Genomic DNA, 18,754 nt, shown 5'->3' with positions numbered 1-18,754 from the left:
GGCCTAGGAACGGTGGGTTAACTGCCTCGTTCAGGGGCAGAACGACAGATTTTCACCTTGTCAGCTCGGAGGATTCAATCTTGCAACCTTACAGTTAACTAGTCCAACGCAATAACGACCTGCCTCTCTCTCGTTGCACTCCACAAGGAGACTGACTGCCTGTTACGCGAATGCAGTAAGCCAAGGTAAGTTGCTAGCTAGCATTAAACTTATCTTATAAAAAACAATCAATCATAATCACTAGTTAACTACACATGTTTGATGATATTACTAGATATTATCTAGCGTGTCCTGCGTTGCATATAATCTGACTGAGCATACAAGCATACAAGTATCTTAGTTTCTGACTGAGCGGTGGTAGGCATTTATTTATTCTATTTCTGCCGCCATTGTCGCAACCCCTATTACCAGCCTGTTCAACCTCTCTTTCATATCGTCTGAGATCCCCAAGGATTGGAAAGCTGCCGCAGTCATCCCCCTCTTCAAAGGGGGAGACACCCTGGACCCAAACTGCTATAGACCTATATCCATCCTGCCCTGCCTATCTAAGGTCTTCGAAAGCCAAGTCAACAAACCGGTCACTGACCATCTCGAATCCCACCGTACCTTCTCCGCTGTGCAATCTGGTTTCCGAGCCGGTCACGGGTGCACCTCAGCCACGCTCAAGGTACTAAACGATATCATAACCGCCATCGATAAAAGACAGTACTGTGCAGCAGTCTTCATCAACCTCGCCAAGGCTTTCGACTCTGTCAATCATCATATTCTTATCGGCAGACTCAATAGCCTCGGTTTCTCGGATGACTGCCTTGCCTGGTTCACCAATTACTTTGCAGACAGAGTTCAGTGTGTCAAATCGGAGGGCATGCTGTCCGGTCCTCTGGCAGTCTCTATGGGGGTGCCACAGGGTTCAATTCTCGGGCCGACTCTTTTCTCTGTATATATCAATGATGTTGCTCTTGCTGCGGGCGATTCCCTGATCCACCTCTACGCAGACGACACCATTCTATATACTTTCGGCCCGTCATTGGACACTGTGCTATCTAACCTCCAAACGAGCTTCAATGCCATACAGCACTCCTTCCGTGGCCTCCAACTGCTCTTAAACGCGAGTAAAACCAAATGCATGCTTTTCAACCGATCGCTGCCTGCACCCGCAAGCCTTCCGACTAGCATCACCACCCTGGATGGTTCCGACCTTGAATATGTGGACATCTATAAGTACCTAGGTGTCTGGCTAGACTGCAAACTCTCCTTCCAGACTCACATCAAACATCTCCAATCGAAAATCAAATCAAGAGTCGGCTTTCTATTCCGCAACAAAGCCTCCTTCACTCACGCCGCCAAGCTTACCTAGTAAAACTGACTATCCTACCGATCCTCGATTTCGGCGATGTCATCTACAAAATGGCTTCCAACACTCTACTCAGCAAACTGGATGCAGTCTATCATAGTGCCATCCGTTTTGTCACCAAAGCACCTTATACCACCCACCACTGCGACTTGTATGCTCTAGTCGGCTGGCCCTCGCTACATATTCGTCGCCAGACCCACTGGCTCCAGGTCATCTACAAGTCCATGCTAGGTAAAGCTCCGCCTTATCTCAGTTCACTGGTCACGATGGCAACACCCATCCGTAGCACACGCTCCAGCAGGTGTATATCACTGATCATCCCTAAAGCCTACACCTCATTTGGCCGCCTTTCGTTCCAGTACTCTGCTGCCTGTGACTGGAACGAACTGCAAAAATCGCTGAAGTTGGAGACTTTTATCTCCCTCACCAACTTCAAACATCAGCTATCCGAGCAGCTAACCGATCGCTGCAGCTGTACATAGTCTATTGGTAAATAGCCCACCCATTTTCACCTACCTCATTCCCATACTGTTTTTATACTGTTTTTATACTGTTTTTTTTATTTTTTTTTATTTACTTTTCCGCTCTTTTGCACACCAATATCTCTACCTGTACATAACCATCTGATCATTTATCACCCCAGTGTTAATCTGCAAAATTGTATTATTCGCCTACCTCCTCATGCCTTTTGCACACATTGTATATAGACTGCCCATTTTTTTTTCTACTGTGTTATTGACTTGTTAATTGTTTACTCCATGTGTAACTCTGTGTTGTCTGTTCACACTGCTATGCTTTATCTTGGCCAGGTCGCAGTTGCAAATGAGAACTTGTTCTCAACTAGCCTACCTGGTTAAATAAAGGTGAAATAAAAAAATAAAAAGGCAGAAGCAGGCGCGTAAACATTCATTCAAACGGCACTTTCGTGCTTTTTGCCAGCAGCTCTTCGTTGTGCGTCAAGCATTGCGCTGTTTATGACGTCAAGCCTATCAACTCCCGAGATGAGGCTGCTGTAACCGAAGTGAAATGGCTAGCTAGTTAGCGCGCGCTAATAGCATTTCAAACTTCACTCGCTCTGAGCCTTGGGGTGGTTGGTTCCCTTGCTCTGCATGGGTAACGTTGCTTCGATGGTGGCTGTTGTCATTGTGTTGCTGGTTCGAGCCCAGGGAGAGACGAGGAGAGGGACGGAAGCTATACTGTTACACTGGCAATACTCAAGTGCCTATAAGAACATCCAATAGTCAAAGGTTAATGAAATACAAATGGTATAGAGGGAAATAGTCCTATAATTCCTATAATAACTACAACCTAAAACTTCTTACCTGGGAATATTGAAGACTCGTGTTAAAAGGAACCACCAGCTTTCATATGTTCTCTAGTTCTGGGCAAGGAACTTAAACATTAGCTTTTTACATGGCACATATTGTACTTTTACTTTCTTCTCCAACACTTTGTTTTTGCATTATTTAAACCAAATTGAACATGTTTCATTATTTACTTGAGGCTACATTGATTTTATTGATGTATTATATTAAGTTAAAATAAGTGTTCGTTCAGTATTGTTGTAATTGTCATTATTACAAATACAAATGTTTTTAAAAATTGGCTGATTAATCGGTATCGGCTTTAATTGGTCCTCCAATAATCGGTATAGGTATCGGCGTTGAAAAATCATAATCGGTCGACCTCTAGTCCAGTGTAGTGATGCTGGACGGCCGGGCGGGTTTGGGCAGTGATCGGTTGAACAGTATGCATTTAGGTTTACTTGCATTTAAGAGCAGTTGGGGGTCACAGAAAGAGAATTGTATGGCATTGAAGCTTGTCTGGAGGTTAGTTAACACAGTGTCCAAAGAGGGGCCAGAAGTATACAGAATGGTGTCGTCTGCGTAGAGGTGGATCAGAGAATCACCAGCAGCAAGAGTGGCATCATTGATGTATACAGAGAAAAGAGTCGGACTGAGAATTGAACCCTGTGGCACCCCCATAGAGACTGCCAAAGGTCCGGACAACAGGCCCTCAGATTTGACACAATGAACTCTATCAGAGAAGTAGTTGGTAAACCAGGCGAGGCAAACGTTTGAGAAACCAAGGCTGTCGAGTCTGCCAATAAGAATGTGGTGATTGACAGATTCGAAAGCCTTGGCCATGTTGATGAATATGGCTGCACAGTAATGTCTCTTATCGATGGCGGTTATGATATTGTTTAGGACCTTGAGCATGGCTGAGGTGCACCCATGACCAGCCCTGAAACCAGATAGCACAGCGGAGAAGGTACGGTGGGATTCAAAATGGTCGGTAATCTGTTAGTTAACTTGGTTTCGAAGACCTTAGAAAGACAGGGTAGGATAGATATAGGTCTGTAGCAGTTTGGGTCTAGTGTCACCCCCTTTGAAGAGGGGGATGACTGCAGCAGCTTTCCAATCTTTGGGAATCTCAGACGATACAAAAAAGAGGTTGAACAGACTAGTAATAGCGGTTGCAACAATTTTGGCAGATAATTTTAGAAAGAGAGGGTCCAGATTGTCTAGCCCAGCTGATTTGTAGGGGTACAGATTTTGCAGCTCTTTCAGAACAGCTATCTGGATTTGGGTGAAGGGGAAATGTTGGGGGCTTGGGCGAGTTGCTGTGGAGGGTGCCTGGCAGTTGACCGGGGTAGGGGGAGCCAGGTGGAAAGCATGGCCAGCCGTGGAGAAATGCTTCTTGAAATTCTCAATTATAGTGGATTTATCGGTGGTAACAGTGTTTCCTAGCCTCAGAGGAGTGGGCACCTGGGAGGAGGTGCTCTTATTCTCCATCGACTTTACAGTGTCCCAGAACTTTTTTGAGTTTGTACAACAGGATGCAAATGTATGTTTGAAAAAGCTATCCTTAGCTTTCCTCACTGCCTGTGTATACTTGTTACTAACTTCCCTGAAAGGTTGCATATCATGGGGGCTATTCGATGCTAATGCAGAACGCCACAGGTCTGGAGTGAACCCTGGAGTGAACCCAAGGACTATATCTATTTCTAGTTCTATATTTTTTGAATGGATCATGCTTATTGGGGCGGCAGGGTAGCCTAGTGGTTAGAGTGTTGGACTAGAAACCGGAAGGTTGCAAGTTCAAACCCCCGAGCTGACAAGGTACAAATCTGTCGTTCTGCCCCTGAACAGGCAGTTAACCCACTGTTCCTAGGCAGTCATTGAAAATAAGAATTTCTTATTTCTTAACTGACTTGCCTGGTTAAGTAAAGGTAAAAAAAAATTTAAACTAGTGAGGAAGGTACTTTAAAAGAATAACCAGGCATCCTCTACTGACGGGATGAGGTCAATGTCATTCCAGGATACCCCGGCCAGGTCGATTAGAAAGGCTTGCTCGCAGAAGTGTTTTAGGGAGCGTTTGACAGTGATGAGGGGTGGTCGTTTGGTCGCAGACACATTACGGATGCAGGCAATGAGGCAGTGATCGCTGAGATCTTGATTGAAAACAGTAGAGGTGTATTTGGAGGGCGAGTTAGTTAGGATGAGATCTATGAGGGTGCCCGTGTTTATGGATTTGGGGTTGTACCTGGTAGGTTCATTGATAATTGGTGTGAGATTGAGGGCATCAAGCTTAGATTGTAGGATGGCTGGGGTGGTCTATAGCAAGCAGCAACGGTGAGAGACTTGTATCTGGAAAGGTGCATTTTTAGAAGTAGAAGCTCGAATTGTTTGGGTACAGATCTGGATAGTAAGACCGAACTCTGCAGGCTATCTTTGCAGTAGATTGCCACACCGCCCCCTTTGGCAGTTCTATCTTGGCGGAAAATATTATAGTTAGGGATGGAGATTTCAGGGTTTTTGGTGGTTTTCCAGAGTCAGGATTCAGACACGGCTAAGACATCCGGGTTGGCAGAGTGTGCTAAAGCAGTGAATAAAACAAACTTAGGGAGTAGGCTTCTAATGTTAACATGCATGAAACCAAGGCTTTTACGGTTATAGAAGTCAACAAATGAGAGCACCTGGGGAGTGGGAGTGGAGCTAGGCACTGCAGGACCTGGATTAACCTCTACATCACCAGAGGAACAGAGGAGAAGTAGGATAAGGGTACGGCTAAAGACTATACGAACTGTCCGTCTAGCACGTTCAGAACAGAGAGTAAAAGGAGCAGGTTTCTGGGCACGAAAGCATAGATTCAAGGCATAGTGTACAGACAAAGGTAAGGTAGGATGTGAGTACATTGGACGTTAACTTAGGCATTGAGTAATGATGAGAGAGATATAGTCTCTAGAGATGTTTAAACCAGGTGATGTCATCGCATATGTAGGAGGTGGAACAACATGGTTGGTTAAGGCATATTGAGCAGGGCTAGAGGCTCTACAGTGAAATAAGACAGTAATCACTAACCAGGACAGTAATGGACGAGCCCTAGCCGGGCTAGCTTCAGGCTAATTGGTGCTTGCTCCGGGATGGAAACGCTAGCCAGGAGTAGTCACCCGGGATTGAGGTTAGCTCGTTGCGAAGATCCAGGTGAAAAGGTTCAGAGTTTGCGGTAGGAATACGGGGATATGGAGAGAAAAATAGATCCATTATGCTGTTTTTTGAGTCACATTGTACAAACTGGCTAGAGTTTTCCGAGCTAAAGGTTAGCTGATGACCGCTAGCAGTGGTTTGCTGACTGATAGCTGGTAGCTAGTTAGCTGGCTAGCTTCAGTTGAGGGATTCCAGATCCAAAGTAAATAGAAATACTTTAGAAAAAAACAGATCCACGGCGCATTGGGTGAGGTGGGTTGCAGGAGAGTATTTAGAAGTTGAGGTTTAGGAAAATATTTTTAAAAGATATGCAAAGAAAATATGTAAAAAGATATACAAGGGACACGATAGGACAAAGACGTCTGCTACGCCATCTTGGAATCATCACACATACTGTATTACATTTACATTTAAGTCATTTAGCAGACGCTCTTATCCAGAGTGTTGACTGTTCTAGTCACAAGTAATTGATGAGACTGTATGTAACCCCTGTCTGAGTGCTTCCATGTGTTTATATATCATATCTGTGTAATGTATCTCAGGTGATCGAGGTGCTGGTGCGGGTGGAGCAGGGTCTGTTCAGGAAGGTGGTGAAGCATCTGAACCAGGTGGAGGAGCAGGTTCTGGAGAGCCTGGCCTGGAGGGGGGGATCCCCGCTGTGGGACAGCGTCAGGGGGGCCAAGAACCAACCACCCTCCTGCCAGGAGGTAAGACATCCACAGTATCCCTCCCAATCCCTCATCACTTCAACAGACAATAAAATTATGCCAAGTCTCACTTCTCACCCACATGCTGAAGCATGTGAACCCAAAGGAATACTGAATTCAATGTCTTGAAAAAGATGGACTGGACTAAAAAAAAAATCTCATTGATGTTCAGGTGATGCCACCACAGCATCTGGAGGATGGGGACGGAGCCGCCCCTCTCACCCCCAGCAACCATGGCACTGACCTGGGCGCCAACTGTGGTGGGAAAGGTTAGTCAGTTAGCTTTCTATTCAGAAAGTCAGTTTGTCATTTAGCTCAAAATCAAATCAAATTTTATTGGTCACATACACATGGTTAGCAAATGTTAATGAGAGTGCAGCAAAATGCTTGTGCTTCTAGTTCCGACAATGCAGCAATAAAAAGTAATCAAACAATTTCCCAACAACTACCTAATACACACAAATCTAGAGGGGTGAATGAGAATATGTACATAAACTCTGCAAAAAAAGTAACGCCCTCTCACTGTCAACTGCGTTTATTTTCAGCAAATTTAACATGCGTAAGTATTTGTATGAACATAACAAGATTCAACAACTGCGACGTAAACTGAACAAGTTCCACAGACATGTGACTTACAGAAATGAAATTATGTGTCCCTGAACAAAGTGGGGTCAAAATCAAAAGTAACAGTCAGTATCTGGTGTGGCCACCACCATTAAGTACTGCAGTGTATCTTCTACTCATGGACTGCACCAGATTTGCCAGTTCTTTCTGTGAGATGTTACCCCATTCTTCCACCAAGGAACCTGCAAGTTCCCGGACATTTCTGGGGGGAAAGGCCCTAGCTCTCAACCTCCGATCCAACAGGTCCCAGACGTGCTCAATGGGATTGAGATCCGGGCTCTTCGCTGGCCATGGCAGAACACTGACATTCCTGTCTTGCAGGAAATCACACACAGAACGAGCAGTATGGCTGGTGGTATTGTCATGCTGGAGGGTCATGTCAGGATGAGCCTGCAGGAAGGCTACCACATGAGGGAGAAGGATGTCTCCCCTGTAACGCACAGCGTTGAGATTGCCTGCAATGACAACAAGCTCAGTCCGATGATGCTGTGACACACCACCCCAGATCATGCCGGACCCTCCAGCTCCAAATCGATCCCACTCCAGAGTACAGACCTCGGTGTAATGCTCATTCCTTTGACGATAAAAGCGAATCCGACCATCATCCCTGGTGAGACAAAACCACAACTTGTTAGTGAAGAGCACTTTTTGCCAGTCCTTTCTGGTCCAGTGACGGTGGGTTTGTGCCCATAGCCGACGTTGTTTCCGCTGATGTCTGGTGAGGAGCTGCCTTACAACAGGCCTACAAGCCCTCAGTCCAGCCTCTCCCAGCCTCTCCCAGCCTATTGCCGTCAGTTTGAGCACTGATGGAGGGATTGTGCGTTCCTGGTGTAACTCTGGCAGTTGTTGTTGCCATCCTATACCTGTCCTGCAGGTGTGATGTTCAGATGTACCGATCCGGTGCAGGTGTTGTTACCCGTTGTCTGCCACTGCGAGGACGATCAGCTGTCCGTCCTGTCTCCCTATAGCGCTGTTTTAGGCGTGTCACAGTACAGACATTGCAATTTATAGTCCTCATGCCTCCTTGCAGCATGCCTAAGGCACGTTCATGCACATGAGCAGGGACCCTGGGCATCTTTCTTTTGGTGTTTTTCAGAGTCAGTAGAAAGGCCTCTTTAGTGTCCTATGTTTTCATAACTGTGACCGTAATTGCCTACCTTCTGTAAGATGTTAGTGTCTTAACAACCGTTCCACAGGTTCATGTTCATTAATTGTTTATGGTTCATTGAACAAGCATGGGAAACATTGTTTAACCTCGCCAACAGCCAGTGAAAGTGCAGGGCGCCAAATTACAAAAAGGCTTTTCGGCGAAAGCGGAACATATCATTATGTTAGGTCAGCAACTAGTCACAGAAAGCCTTCAGCCATTTTCCAACCAAAGAGAGGTGTCACAAAAAGCAGAAATATAGATAGAACAACAGCCTAGTCCACTTGTTGAAACAGCTCTTATTCGACACCCTTCCACAATAGAAGCCTCAAACAACTTTCTAAAGACTGTTGACATCTACTGTAAGCCTTGGGAAGTGCAATCTGGCCCCATAGACACAGCACATTGGATAGGCAATCACTTAAATGAAACCACAAACCTCAGATTTCCCACTTCCTGGTTGGATTTGTCTCAGGTTTTTGCCTGCCAGAGTTCTGTTATACTCACAGACATCATTCAAACAGTTTTAGAAACTTAAGTGTGTTTTCTATCCAATACTACTAATAATATGCATATATTAGCATCTGGGACAGAGTAGCAGGCAGTTTACTCTGGGCACCTTATTCATCCAAGCTACTCAATACTGCCCCCCTGTTACCAAGAAGTTAAACCCTTTACAGTGAAGATCTGTGAAGTTATTTAGATTCTTACGAATTATCTTTGAAAGACAGGGTCCTGAAAAAGGAACATTTCTTTTTTTGCTGAATTTATAAATATATGGTTGAGCCATGGCCAAGCAGCAAAGGCAAGGTGCAATAGATGGTATAAAATACAGTATATTATGTGGGCATGATCATATGTGATATGAATAATGTAAGATATGTAAACATTATTAAAGTGGCATTATTTAAGTGGCATTGTTTAAAGTGACTAGTGATGCATTTATTAGTGGCCAGTGATTGGGTCTCAATGTAGGCAGCAGCCTCTCTTGAGTTAGTGATTGCTGTTTAGCAGTCTGATGGCCTTGAATTTTTCAGTCTCTCGGTCCCAGCTTTGATGCACCTATACTGACATTGCCTTCTGGATGGAAGCGGGGTGAACAGGCAGTGGCTCGGGTGGTTGATGTCCTTGATTATCTTTTTGGCCTTCCTGTGACATCGGGTGCTGTAGGTGTCATGGAGGGCAGGTAGTTTGCCTCCGGTAATGTGTTGTGCAGACCACACCACCCTCTGGAAAGCTTTGCGGTTGAAGGCAGTGCGGTTGCCGTACCAGGCTGTGATACAGCCCGACAGGATGCTCTCAATTGGGTGACAAGCCAAATTTCTTCAGCCTCCTGAGGTTGAAGAGGCGCTGTTGCATCTTCTCCACCATGCTGTCTGTATGGGTGGACCATTTCAGTTTGTTCGTGATGTGTACGCCGAGGAACTTAAAACTTTACACCTTCTCCACTGCCGTCCCTTCGATATGAGTAGGGGGTGCTCCCTCTGCTGTTTCCTGAAGTCCACGTTCATCTTTGTTTTGTTGACGTTGAGTGAGAGGTTGTTTTCCTGACACCACACTCCGGGGGCCCTCACCTCCTCCCTGTAGGCTGTCTCATCGTTGTTGGTAATCAAGCCCACTACTGTTGTGTCGTCTGCAAACATGATGATTGAGTTGGAGGCGTGCATGGTCACGCAGTCATGGGTGAACAGGGAGTACAGGAGGGGGCTGAGCACGCACCCTTGTGGGGCCCCAGTGTTGAGGGTCAGCGAAGTGGAGATGTTGTTCCCTACCTTCACCACCTGGGGCGGCCCGTCAGAAAGTCCAGGACCCAATTGCATAGGGTAGTTTTGAGTCCCAGGGCCACCAGCTTGATGATGAGCTTGGAGGTACTGAGCTCTAGTCAATGAACATCATTCTTACAAAGGTATTCCTCTTGTCTTGTCCAGATGGGATAGGGCAGTGTGCATTGTAATGGCGATTGCATTGTCTCTGGACCTGTTGGGGAGTAATGCAAACCGAAGTGGGTTTAGGGTGGCCGGTAAGGTGGAGGTGAGATGATCCTTGACTAGTCTCTCAAGGCACTTCATGATGACAGAAGTGAGTGCTAGTCATTTAGTTCAGTTATCTTGGCCTTCTTGGGTACAGGAACAATGGTGGCCATCTTGAAGCATGTGGGGACAGCAGCCTGGGATAGGGAGCTTTTGAATATGTCTGTAAACACACTAGCCAGCTGGTCTGCGTGTGCTCTGAGGACGCGGCTAGGGATGCTGTCTGGGCCGGCAGCCTTGCGAGGGTTAACACATTTTAAATATTTTACTCACGTCGGCCACAGAGAAAGAGGGGGGGGGCAGTCCTTGTTAGTGGGCCGCGACGATGGCACTGTATTATCCTCAAAGCGGGCAAAGAAAGTGTTTAGTTTGTCTGGAAGTGTGGCTGGTTTTCTTTTTGTAGTCCGTGATTTCCTGTAGACCCTGCCACATATGTCTCATGTCTGAGCCGTTGAATTGCGACTTCACTTTGTCTCTATACCGACATTTTGCTGTTTTGTATGCATGATCGAGTGTATTACACCCACGCGTAGTGCAATCAATATGCTGATAGAATTTAGGTAGCCTTGTTCTCAAACTTGCTTTGTTAAAATCCCCAGCTACAATAAACGCAGCTTCAGGATATATGGTTACCAGTTTACATAGAGTCCAGTGACGTTCCTTGAGGGCCGTTGTGGTGTCTGCTTGAGGGGGAATGTACACAGCTGTGACGATAATTTACAATAATTCCCTTGGGAGATAAATGGCTGGCATTTGATTGTAAGGAATTCTAGGTAAGTCGCTCTGGATAAGAGCGTCTGCTAAATGACTTAAATGTAAATGTAGGTCTGGTGAGCAGAAGGACTTAAGTTCCTGTATGTTGTTATGATTACACCATGAGTCGTTAATCATGAAGCATACATCCCCGCCCTTCCTCTTCCCAGAGAGGAGTTTACCTCTGTCTGCGTGATGCATGGAGAAGCCCGGTGGCTGAACCGATTCCGACAACATATGCAGAGAGAGCCATGTTTCTGTGAAACAGAGAATGTTACAATCTCTGATGTCTCTCTGGAAGGTAACCTTTGCTCGAATTTCATCTACCTTGTTGTCAAGAGACTGGACATTAGCGAGTAGTATACTCGGGAGCGGTGGGCGATGTGCACGTCCACGGTGCCAGACCAGGAGGCCACTCCGTCTGCCCCTTCTGCAGTGCCTTTGTTTTGGGTCGGCTTCTGGGATTAGGTCCATTGTCCTGGGTGGTGGTCCAATCAGAGGATCCGCTTTGGGAAAGTGGTATTCCTGGTCATAATGTTGGTCAGTTGACGTCGCTCTTATATCGAATAGTTCTTCCCGGCTGTATGTAATTAGACTTCCTGAGATAACAATGTAAGAAGTAATACATAAAAAAACTAAATACTGCATAGTTTCCTAAGGACTCGAAGCGAGGCAACCATCTCTGTTGGCGCCATCTTGCTGCTATTCCCAGCCATCAGTCATCCAGTCAGGCAGTAAATTTATCAGTCTGTTGTGTAATAAATTAAAATAGTCAGTCAGTCAATGGGTTACAGTCAGTTGGTTACTCAGTCAAGTTAACCATGTCTCTCCTCCCTTTCCTCTCCCTCCCAGGTGTGTCCACCTCCACCACCACCATGTTGGACCGCTACAGCTGCCCCACCACGGGCTCGGCCAGGAGACGGCTGTTTGTGGATGTATCCTGCGACGCCCCCTCGGACCCCTCCACCACCAACCTCACTACCAACCTCAGGACCTCCCAGGCCATCCCTGCTGGACAGACTGTGGTCACCATGGCAACGGCCACAGTTACCGCTAACAACGGACAGACGGTCACCATACCTGTGCAAGGTGACATTTGCAGATTAATTACTGTACAGTATGTCATTATGTTTTCTTGTACACCTTATGCCCCTTCAGCCAAATTACTGTGTGACTCCTATATACATTATATAGGGAGATTTCTGACTCCAATGCAGCATGCAGGTTGCTACACTATGATAAATCCTATACAATTATTACATATGATTAATTAGCAATATCATGCCCTCTGACCTTTTTAGGAATAGCCAATGAGAACGGAGGCATTACCTTCATCCCTGTCAAGGTAAGTGTGACGGGACAAGGTACGCTCCAGCCCCTGTCTGCCCAGTCCCTGACTGGCACTTTGACCAGCCAACCACAGACCACCACCCTGAAAAGTCCCACTCTCCAGGGCAGCCACGCCGCCGGCAAGCCAATCGAGAAGCCGGCAGCCCAGGGCCCGTCCAATAACAGGCCTCAGAAAAAGAGTTCCCTCTCGCTGTTCTTCCGCAAGGTAAGGGAACACAAACACCATATTCATCTGGCACGGAATTTAAAGGGATAATTCAGGCATGTTACAAATCTAACTCATCTTTTGGATATGGAGAAAGTTGTTTGGATCTGTCCTAGTAGTCTGTTTCTGCCCTAGCTTTAAGAACGATACAACTATAGCGCTTCATACCATAAATTATAGATTTTTGGTTGAGTTTAAAGACTTAAAGCCACTGTGCTGTGCCAACAGGTGTACCACCTGGCCAGTGTGCGTCTCAGAGACATGTGTGCCAAGCTGGACATCTCTAGTGAGCTGCGGAGGAAGATCTGGACGTGTTTCGAGTACTCTCTGGTGCACTACACAGAGCTCATGATGGACCGACACCTAGACCAGCTCCTCATGTGTGCTGTGTACGTCATGACCAAGGTAGGTTAGAGTGTGTGTGTTGGATGTTTGTATGGGGTGGGGGTTATGGGGGTGTGCGTGTGCATAAGGTACTGTACCATGCAGTTTATGTGTAGCATGCAGATTGTTTGTGTGTCCTCTTCCTAAAGACTTGTATTTGTGTTTCCTTCCGTTGTTAAGGTGACCAAAGAGGACAAGTCCTTCCAGAACATCATGAAGTGTTACCGCTCTCAGCCCCAGGCTAGCAGCAGCGTGAGTAATGTAGTAGGGCCTTATGGCTAGGGTCAGGAGATTTTCCTGACCTGACCAGTAATAACTCCAGGCCCTAGTTTGAGCCTATTGTACTGTGGCAGCGTCATTATTTTTCCCTTATAGACACTGAAGTATTGTCAGTTGGAAGGAATAGTGGCAAAGCTATCATTGGACCACCAGCTGTCTGATTTTGTTTACCAGGTCTACAGGAGTGTGTTGATCTCTGGGAGGAAGAGACGTCACTCAGGAAGCAGTGAGAGAAATGGACAGAGCTCTCCTACAGAGACCAGCCATGAGGGTAGGAACACAAACACACACACACACACTCACACACAAACGCTATTTTCCATCTCCCTTTCTCTCTACGCCCCTTAGGAAGTGGAGACAGCAGCCCCGTACCCATGCGTTCCACCAGCGCCCTACCCACTCCTCAGCCTGGCAGCACCCCATCCACCCCCACCCTGGCCCCCTCCACCTTCCTCTCTACATCCTCATCCCTCCCTCCCTCCCAGCAGCAGGATGATGAAGGGGGAGTGATGGTGGGGGGGAGGGTGGAGGAGCGAGGAGACCTCATCCACTTCTACAACCGGGTCTACATCAAACAGATGCGCCACTTTGCCCTGCGCTACTCGCCCAGCTCATCCTCTGCAGGGGTGAGCGAGAGAGAGAGAGAAAAGAAGGAAGTTATGTTTACAAACTAGCCTCTATTCTGCAAACCTTTCACTTTTTGCATTGTCTTTTGTTTTGAAAACTAACTCTGCTGCGTGTGTTTATCCTTGACAGCTAGAGTCTCCTCCCCTGTGCCTGTACCCCTCCCTGAGGACCAGCTCCCCTCGCAGGGTCCTCCTGTCCCACAACCACTCCATCTATATCTCCCCCCATAAGGCTAGTGACAGCCCCCCCACCGCTACCGCACAGGACAAGATATTCTACTACATCTGCAGCGGCCCAGCCAACGTGAGTCACAAGTACACACACATACATTACTCATGCACACAATGTACACTGGTTCAGCACAGTATTTTTCAAAGCCTTACAGTGGCTAATTGATTAGTTGAATCAGGTGTGTTAATGCTGGGGTAGAACAAAAGCCTACACACCCTATTGTGGAGCTTCAGGACCAGGTTTTGATGGCGTCTCGTACTAGTGTCCTTAATCTAAAAACCCTAACTGTTTCTGGAACCGTACCTGACCTGTGATGATGATGATGATGATGATGATGAACCTCCCTAACCTGTGTCTCTGACCTCTATCTCTTAATGTGCAGCGCCTGGCGGAGATCAACAGTATGATCCGCACCGGGGAGACGCCCACCAAGAAGCGCAGTATGCAGCTGGAGGAGGAGCCATCTCCCAAGAGGTTGTGTCCGGACAACCAGACAGCCCTCTTCCGCAGGCTACAAGACGTGGCCAACGATCGTAGCTCCTCCCACTAAGGTTGAACACACCCCCTTCAGAACACACCACTGACTGAAGTCGGTAGTCACCATACTAGACTGCCATGTTAGAAACAAATAAACTGGCAACATCATCAATTTCAAAATTGATGAGGATACATTTGTTTTTCACAAAGGATAAGATCTTCTAGTCTAAGGTTAGTATGATGGTTTCATTTCAGAGTTATCCTAGTGGTTGGTAGTTAAACATCAGATTTTATGTTACTTCCGTCTATTCTAGCATGGCCAGATTGTGTCCCATGACGCCATATTTTTCTATATACACCGAGTGCACAAAATATTAGGAACACCTCCTAATGTTGAATTGCACCCCCCATTTTGCTCTCAAAACAGTCTCAATTCATTGGGGCATGGACTACAAGGTGTCGAAAGCATTCCAAAGGGATGCTGGCTGATGTTGCCTCCAATGCTCCCCACAGTTGTATCAAGTTGGCTGGATGTCCTTTGGATGGTGGACCATTCTTGATACACACAGGAAACTTGAGAGTGAAAATCCCGGTGGCGTTGCAGTTCTTGACACACTCAAAGTGGTGCGCCTGGCATCTACTACCATAACCCGCTCAAAGGCACTTCAATCCACGTCTCAATTGTCTCAATGCTTAAAAATCCTGCTTTAACCTGTCTCCTCCTCTTCATCAACATTGATTGAAATGGATTTAACATCAATAACGGATCATAGCTTTCACCTGGATTCACCTGGTCAGTCTATGTCATGGAAAGAGCAGGTGTTCTTAATGTTTTGTACACTGTGTATGTCCAGAGTCAAATGAATGTATTTTGTCTAGAATACACAGCAATTACAGAATGGACTGCCATTGGTGTGGAGCTTTGCAAGTTTGTGTATATGGTGGAGAATAATTCAAAATCACATGCATTTTGAAGTGTATTCTATCAGTGTTACTAACTTGCTCATGCCCACAATTTAGCTGTTCAATATACTATGAATGAATTCCTTTCAGTGTTTTGATATTATTCTTGAGAAAAAATCCATCATTACACTCATATTCAGTATGTATTTAGGATTTCATATCTCAGAAGTTTATAAGATTCATTTTTTTATTGAGTTGCGTCAGAATAGAAGAAAGCACTTAACAATGACCATGTTCTTAAAATATTTTGTACTTTGTTTGGCCTTGAGTACATGCAAGCATTACAAATACGTATTTTTAAAGCTTTTGTAACACCAGAGAAGATGACATGGTGTTGTTAACTCTGCCGGGTTTCTTTTCCAAAGTCTTTTGAGCTTAGTTTTATTTTGTTATTTTGTGTACAATTGTTTAGCTAGGCAGGTCAGTTAAGAACAAATTCTTATTTTCTATGACAGCCTAGGAACAGTGGGTTAACTGCCTTGTTCAGGGGCAAAACGACAAATCTTTACTTTGTCAGCTCGGGGATTCAATCTTGCAACCTTTTGGTTACTAGTCCAACACTCTAACCACTAGGCTACCTGCCGCCGTAACATATTTATGCTATTTTTCTAACTTTAGATATGTTAGCAAAAAACAGTAACTTTCCATTTTACCAATGACAATACTTAGTAGTAGAATCACTGACAACAATATTTGTTTTCTGTCTCATGTAGCTTCCATTAATTATAAGGTAATACTTTTAGTATCCAATACATTTTATAATTGTGTTGATAGTCACAATGGCATGTTATCGTTTTGATGATCAGCAACTAAAAAGTCATGGCAAATGTCTTTTGTCTGAACATTGTTGTAAAATAAATAAAAAATAAAGCATATTATTTTATCGTAGGCAGTGTGATTAGTGCCTTTATCCGTTTCTGAAGCAATTAATTTAAGCGATGTAGTACATGTCATTGTTTAAATTGTCTTTCCTTTAAAAATAATCATCCTTTGGAAATAAAAATATCTACTTAGGAACCATACATAAGTGCCCTTAATTCATCACGAGATGTTATGTTTGTGATTGTCAGTAAGCTCACCACTAGATGGTGCTGTATGTATATCCAGTAGTAAAATACTATGGTGAGAAGATCTGAGGTCTTTATAAAGTACAGAATCACTATGTCAGCACCATAGATCAGTGGCTCGTGCCAAATGGGCCATTCAAGTAATCTGTATTGTCTGTAATTGTAGACTTCTATAATGTGTGAGGAGTATACAGGAGGACAGGGATTGTGCTTTATGTGAAAGTCTTTGTTGTTACTTTTCAATTAGGCATTCAACCGTCTCCACATGTACATATGTCAATGTTGTTCCTTCTCTTGTGTTGCTAGTGCTTTTGTCTGGGAATACCACGAGCCAATAGTTTATCAGATCATAATAATAAGCATTTTCTCTACATAACATCTGATTTGTAAGGGGGACAGTCCGACCGCAGCTGTTGAAGATAGCCAGGGCTGAAACCTGACTAGGTCATAAGCAGCAGGGAGCATAGCGATTAAGAGCGTTGGGTCAGTAACCAAAAGGTTGCTGTTTTGAATCCACGAGCTGACTAGGTGAAAATTTGGTCGATGTGCCCTTGAGCAAGGTCAATTAACCCTAATTGCTCCTGTAAGTCGCTCTGGATAAAAATGTCTGCTAAATTACTCAAATGTAAATAAGCAATGTGCCATGATCCCATCTCTTAACTTCAATGGTACAGAATACAAAGCAACCTGTTCCTGCTCTTGACCTGAAATATGTCACGGTTACGATAATCACAACAGGGACAGTGGTGTGTTATGTTGTGACTTTGACAAAGCTCTGTCCACAGCAAAGATACCTTGGGTAAAAGATACATTCAATAAACCCAACTAAAAGGCATTCACACAACAAAATGGGACTATGGCTATGTCACAGATGTAACTAATTGCCTATAATTTAAATTAATTAATTGACTATTTAAGTGGTCATTTGTACTATATTTAACCCTTTGTTCTGTCTTGTTGAGAAAGTGGTGAATGTATTTGACAGACAAAAAAACTACAAGGAAAGCAGACGGCTGCTTCCTGGGCTGCACCACTTCCTGTGCTTTTCACTTATTTTCTTTTGAACCGTTTTATTTGCATGGTTTATTGAATGCTTGTTTCTGAGAATGTGTGAATGTGTTCAGATAATTTCCCCGGCTGAGAGGTGAACAACTGTATAAACCATTCTATTATTTATTAAATGTGTACTCTTTTGTGTTAGCTTCTACTTCATGCTGCTGCTTCAATTTTCCACCTTTTTACATTTGGCAGGATCTGGGCCACTAATGCTGTGTTTACACAGGCAGCCCATTTCTGATATTTTTCCTCTAATTGGTCTTTTAGTGGGCAGATGTGGAGTAGATCCAGTTTTCTCTCAATTGGTGGTTCTGGGGGTGGCTGGAGCAGAATATGTAACTATCTTGTTGGAGACAAAGTGTTGGCTCTTATATAAAGTTGTGATTGGAAAAGAAGCTCATTCATTTCATGGTTTATTGGTCAATTGAGGAGAAATGAGCAACAACAACAACCAAAAAGACTCCTGGGCTGCTTCTCCACCACTGAAGCTGGGTGCTTCCTGAAAGAACACGAAAGCTCTACCTCCCGTGCCTTTGGCTTCTTTTCTAAGATATGTTTTAAGGTTTTTTTCTGGGGTCAGGTAATTAATTGCTCCTACTCAAAAGGTGAACTGTCTAAATGACGCCCAATCATTTATTAAATTAGTACACTTTTTGTTTGCCTTTACTCCATGCTGTCAAGCCTTAACCTGAAACCCACAAGGGAATAGGCCAAGAAACACATGGAGGCGTCAGCTTGAGGCAGATACTAAGAAAACCGGCATAGGGTGGAGCTGGAGAAGACTGCCCAGAACAGAATGTGATGGAGATTTGTCAATGGCCCTATGTACTTCCTGAAGAGTGATAGTAAGACATGATTGGCTCATGGTAAAAAAAGCATCATGCTGTTTTTGCTCCTACTGTACTACTGTGACCTAAACTCAGGCAAGATGTCTCTCTTAATTCTCCATGTCCTTCCAGACCCTTTGGTGTCTTCAAATCAAGTCAGATACCTTTTGGCACTCAAAATGC

The 18,754-nt window shown here is 44.9% G+C and overlaps 1 protein-coding gene across 1 annotated transcript in view; it reads left to right on the top strand.

Annotated features, from left to right (window-relative positions):
* Positions 1-17,888, top strand: part of rbl2 (retinoblastoma-like 2 (p130)) — a 31,849-nt gene extending 13,961 nt beyond the window's left edge. Inside the window, exons 12-21 of the mRNA XM_029667487.2 lie at positions 6,387-6,551; positions 6,724-6,820; positions 11,958-12,194; positions 12,407-12,660; positions 12,889-13,065; positions 13,225-13,296; positions 13,498-13,594; positions 13,672-13,949; positions 14,080-14,253; positions 14,564-17,888. Of these exons, the coding sequence (XP_029523347.2) occupies positions 6,387-6,551; positions 6,724-6,820; positions 11,958-12,194; positions 12,407-12,660; positions 12,889-13,065; positions 13,225-13,296; positions 13,498-13,594; positions 13,672-13,949; positions 14,080-14,253; positions 14,564-14,731 (1,719 nt within the window). The 3' untranslated portion in view covers positions 14,732-17,888. The remainder of the gene's footprint in view (positions 1-6,386; positions 6,552-6,723; positions 6,821-11,957; positions 12,195-12,406; positions 12,661-12,888; positions 13,066-13,224; positions 13,297-13,497; positions 13,595-13,671; positions 13,950-14,079; positions 14,254-14,563) is intronic.
* The last annotated feature ends 866 nt before the right edge of the window (positions 17,889-18,754 follow it).

This window comes from Oncorhynchus nerka, linkage group LG9a (assembly GCF_034236695.1).
Source record: "Oncorhynchus nerka isolate Pitt River linkage group LG9a, Oner_Uvic_2.0, whole genome shotgun sequence".
Classification (NCBI taxonomy): domain Eukaryota; kingdom Metazoa; phylum Chordata; class Actinopteri; order Salmoniformes; family Salmonidae; genus Oncorhynchus; species Oncorhynchus nerka.
This window is presented reverse-complemented; position numbering and strand designations above follow the sequence as displayed.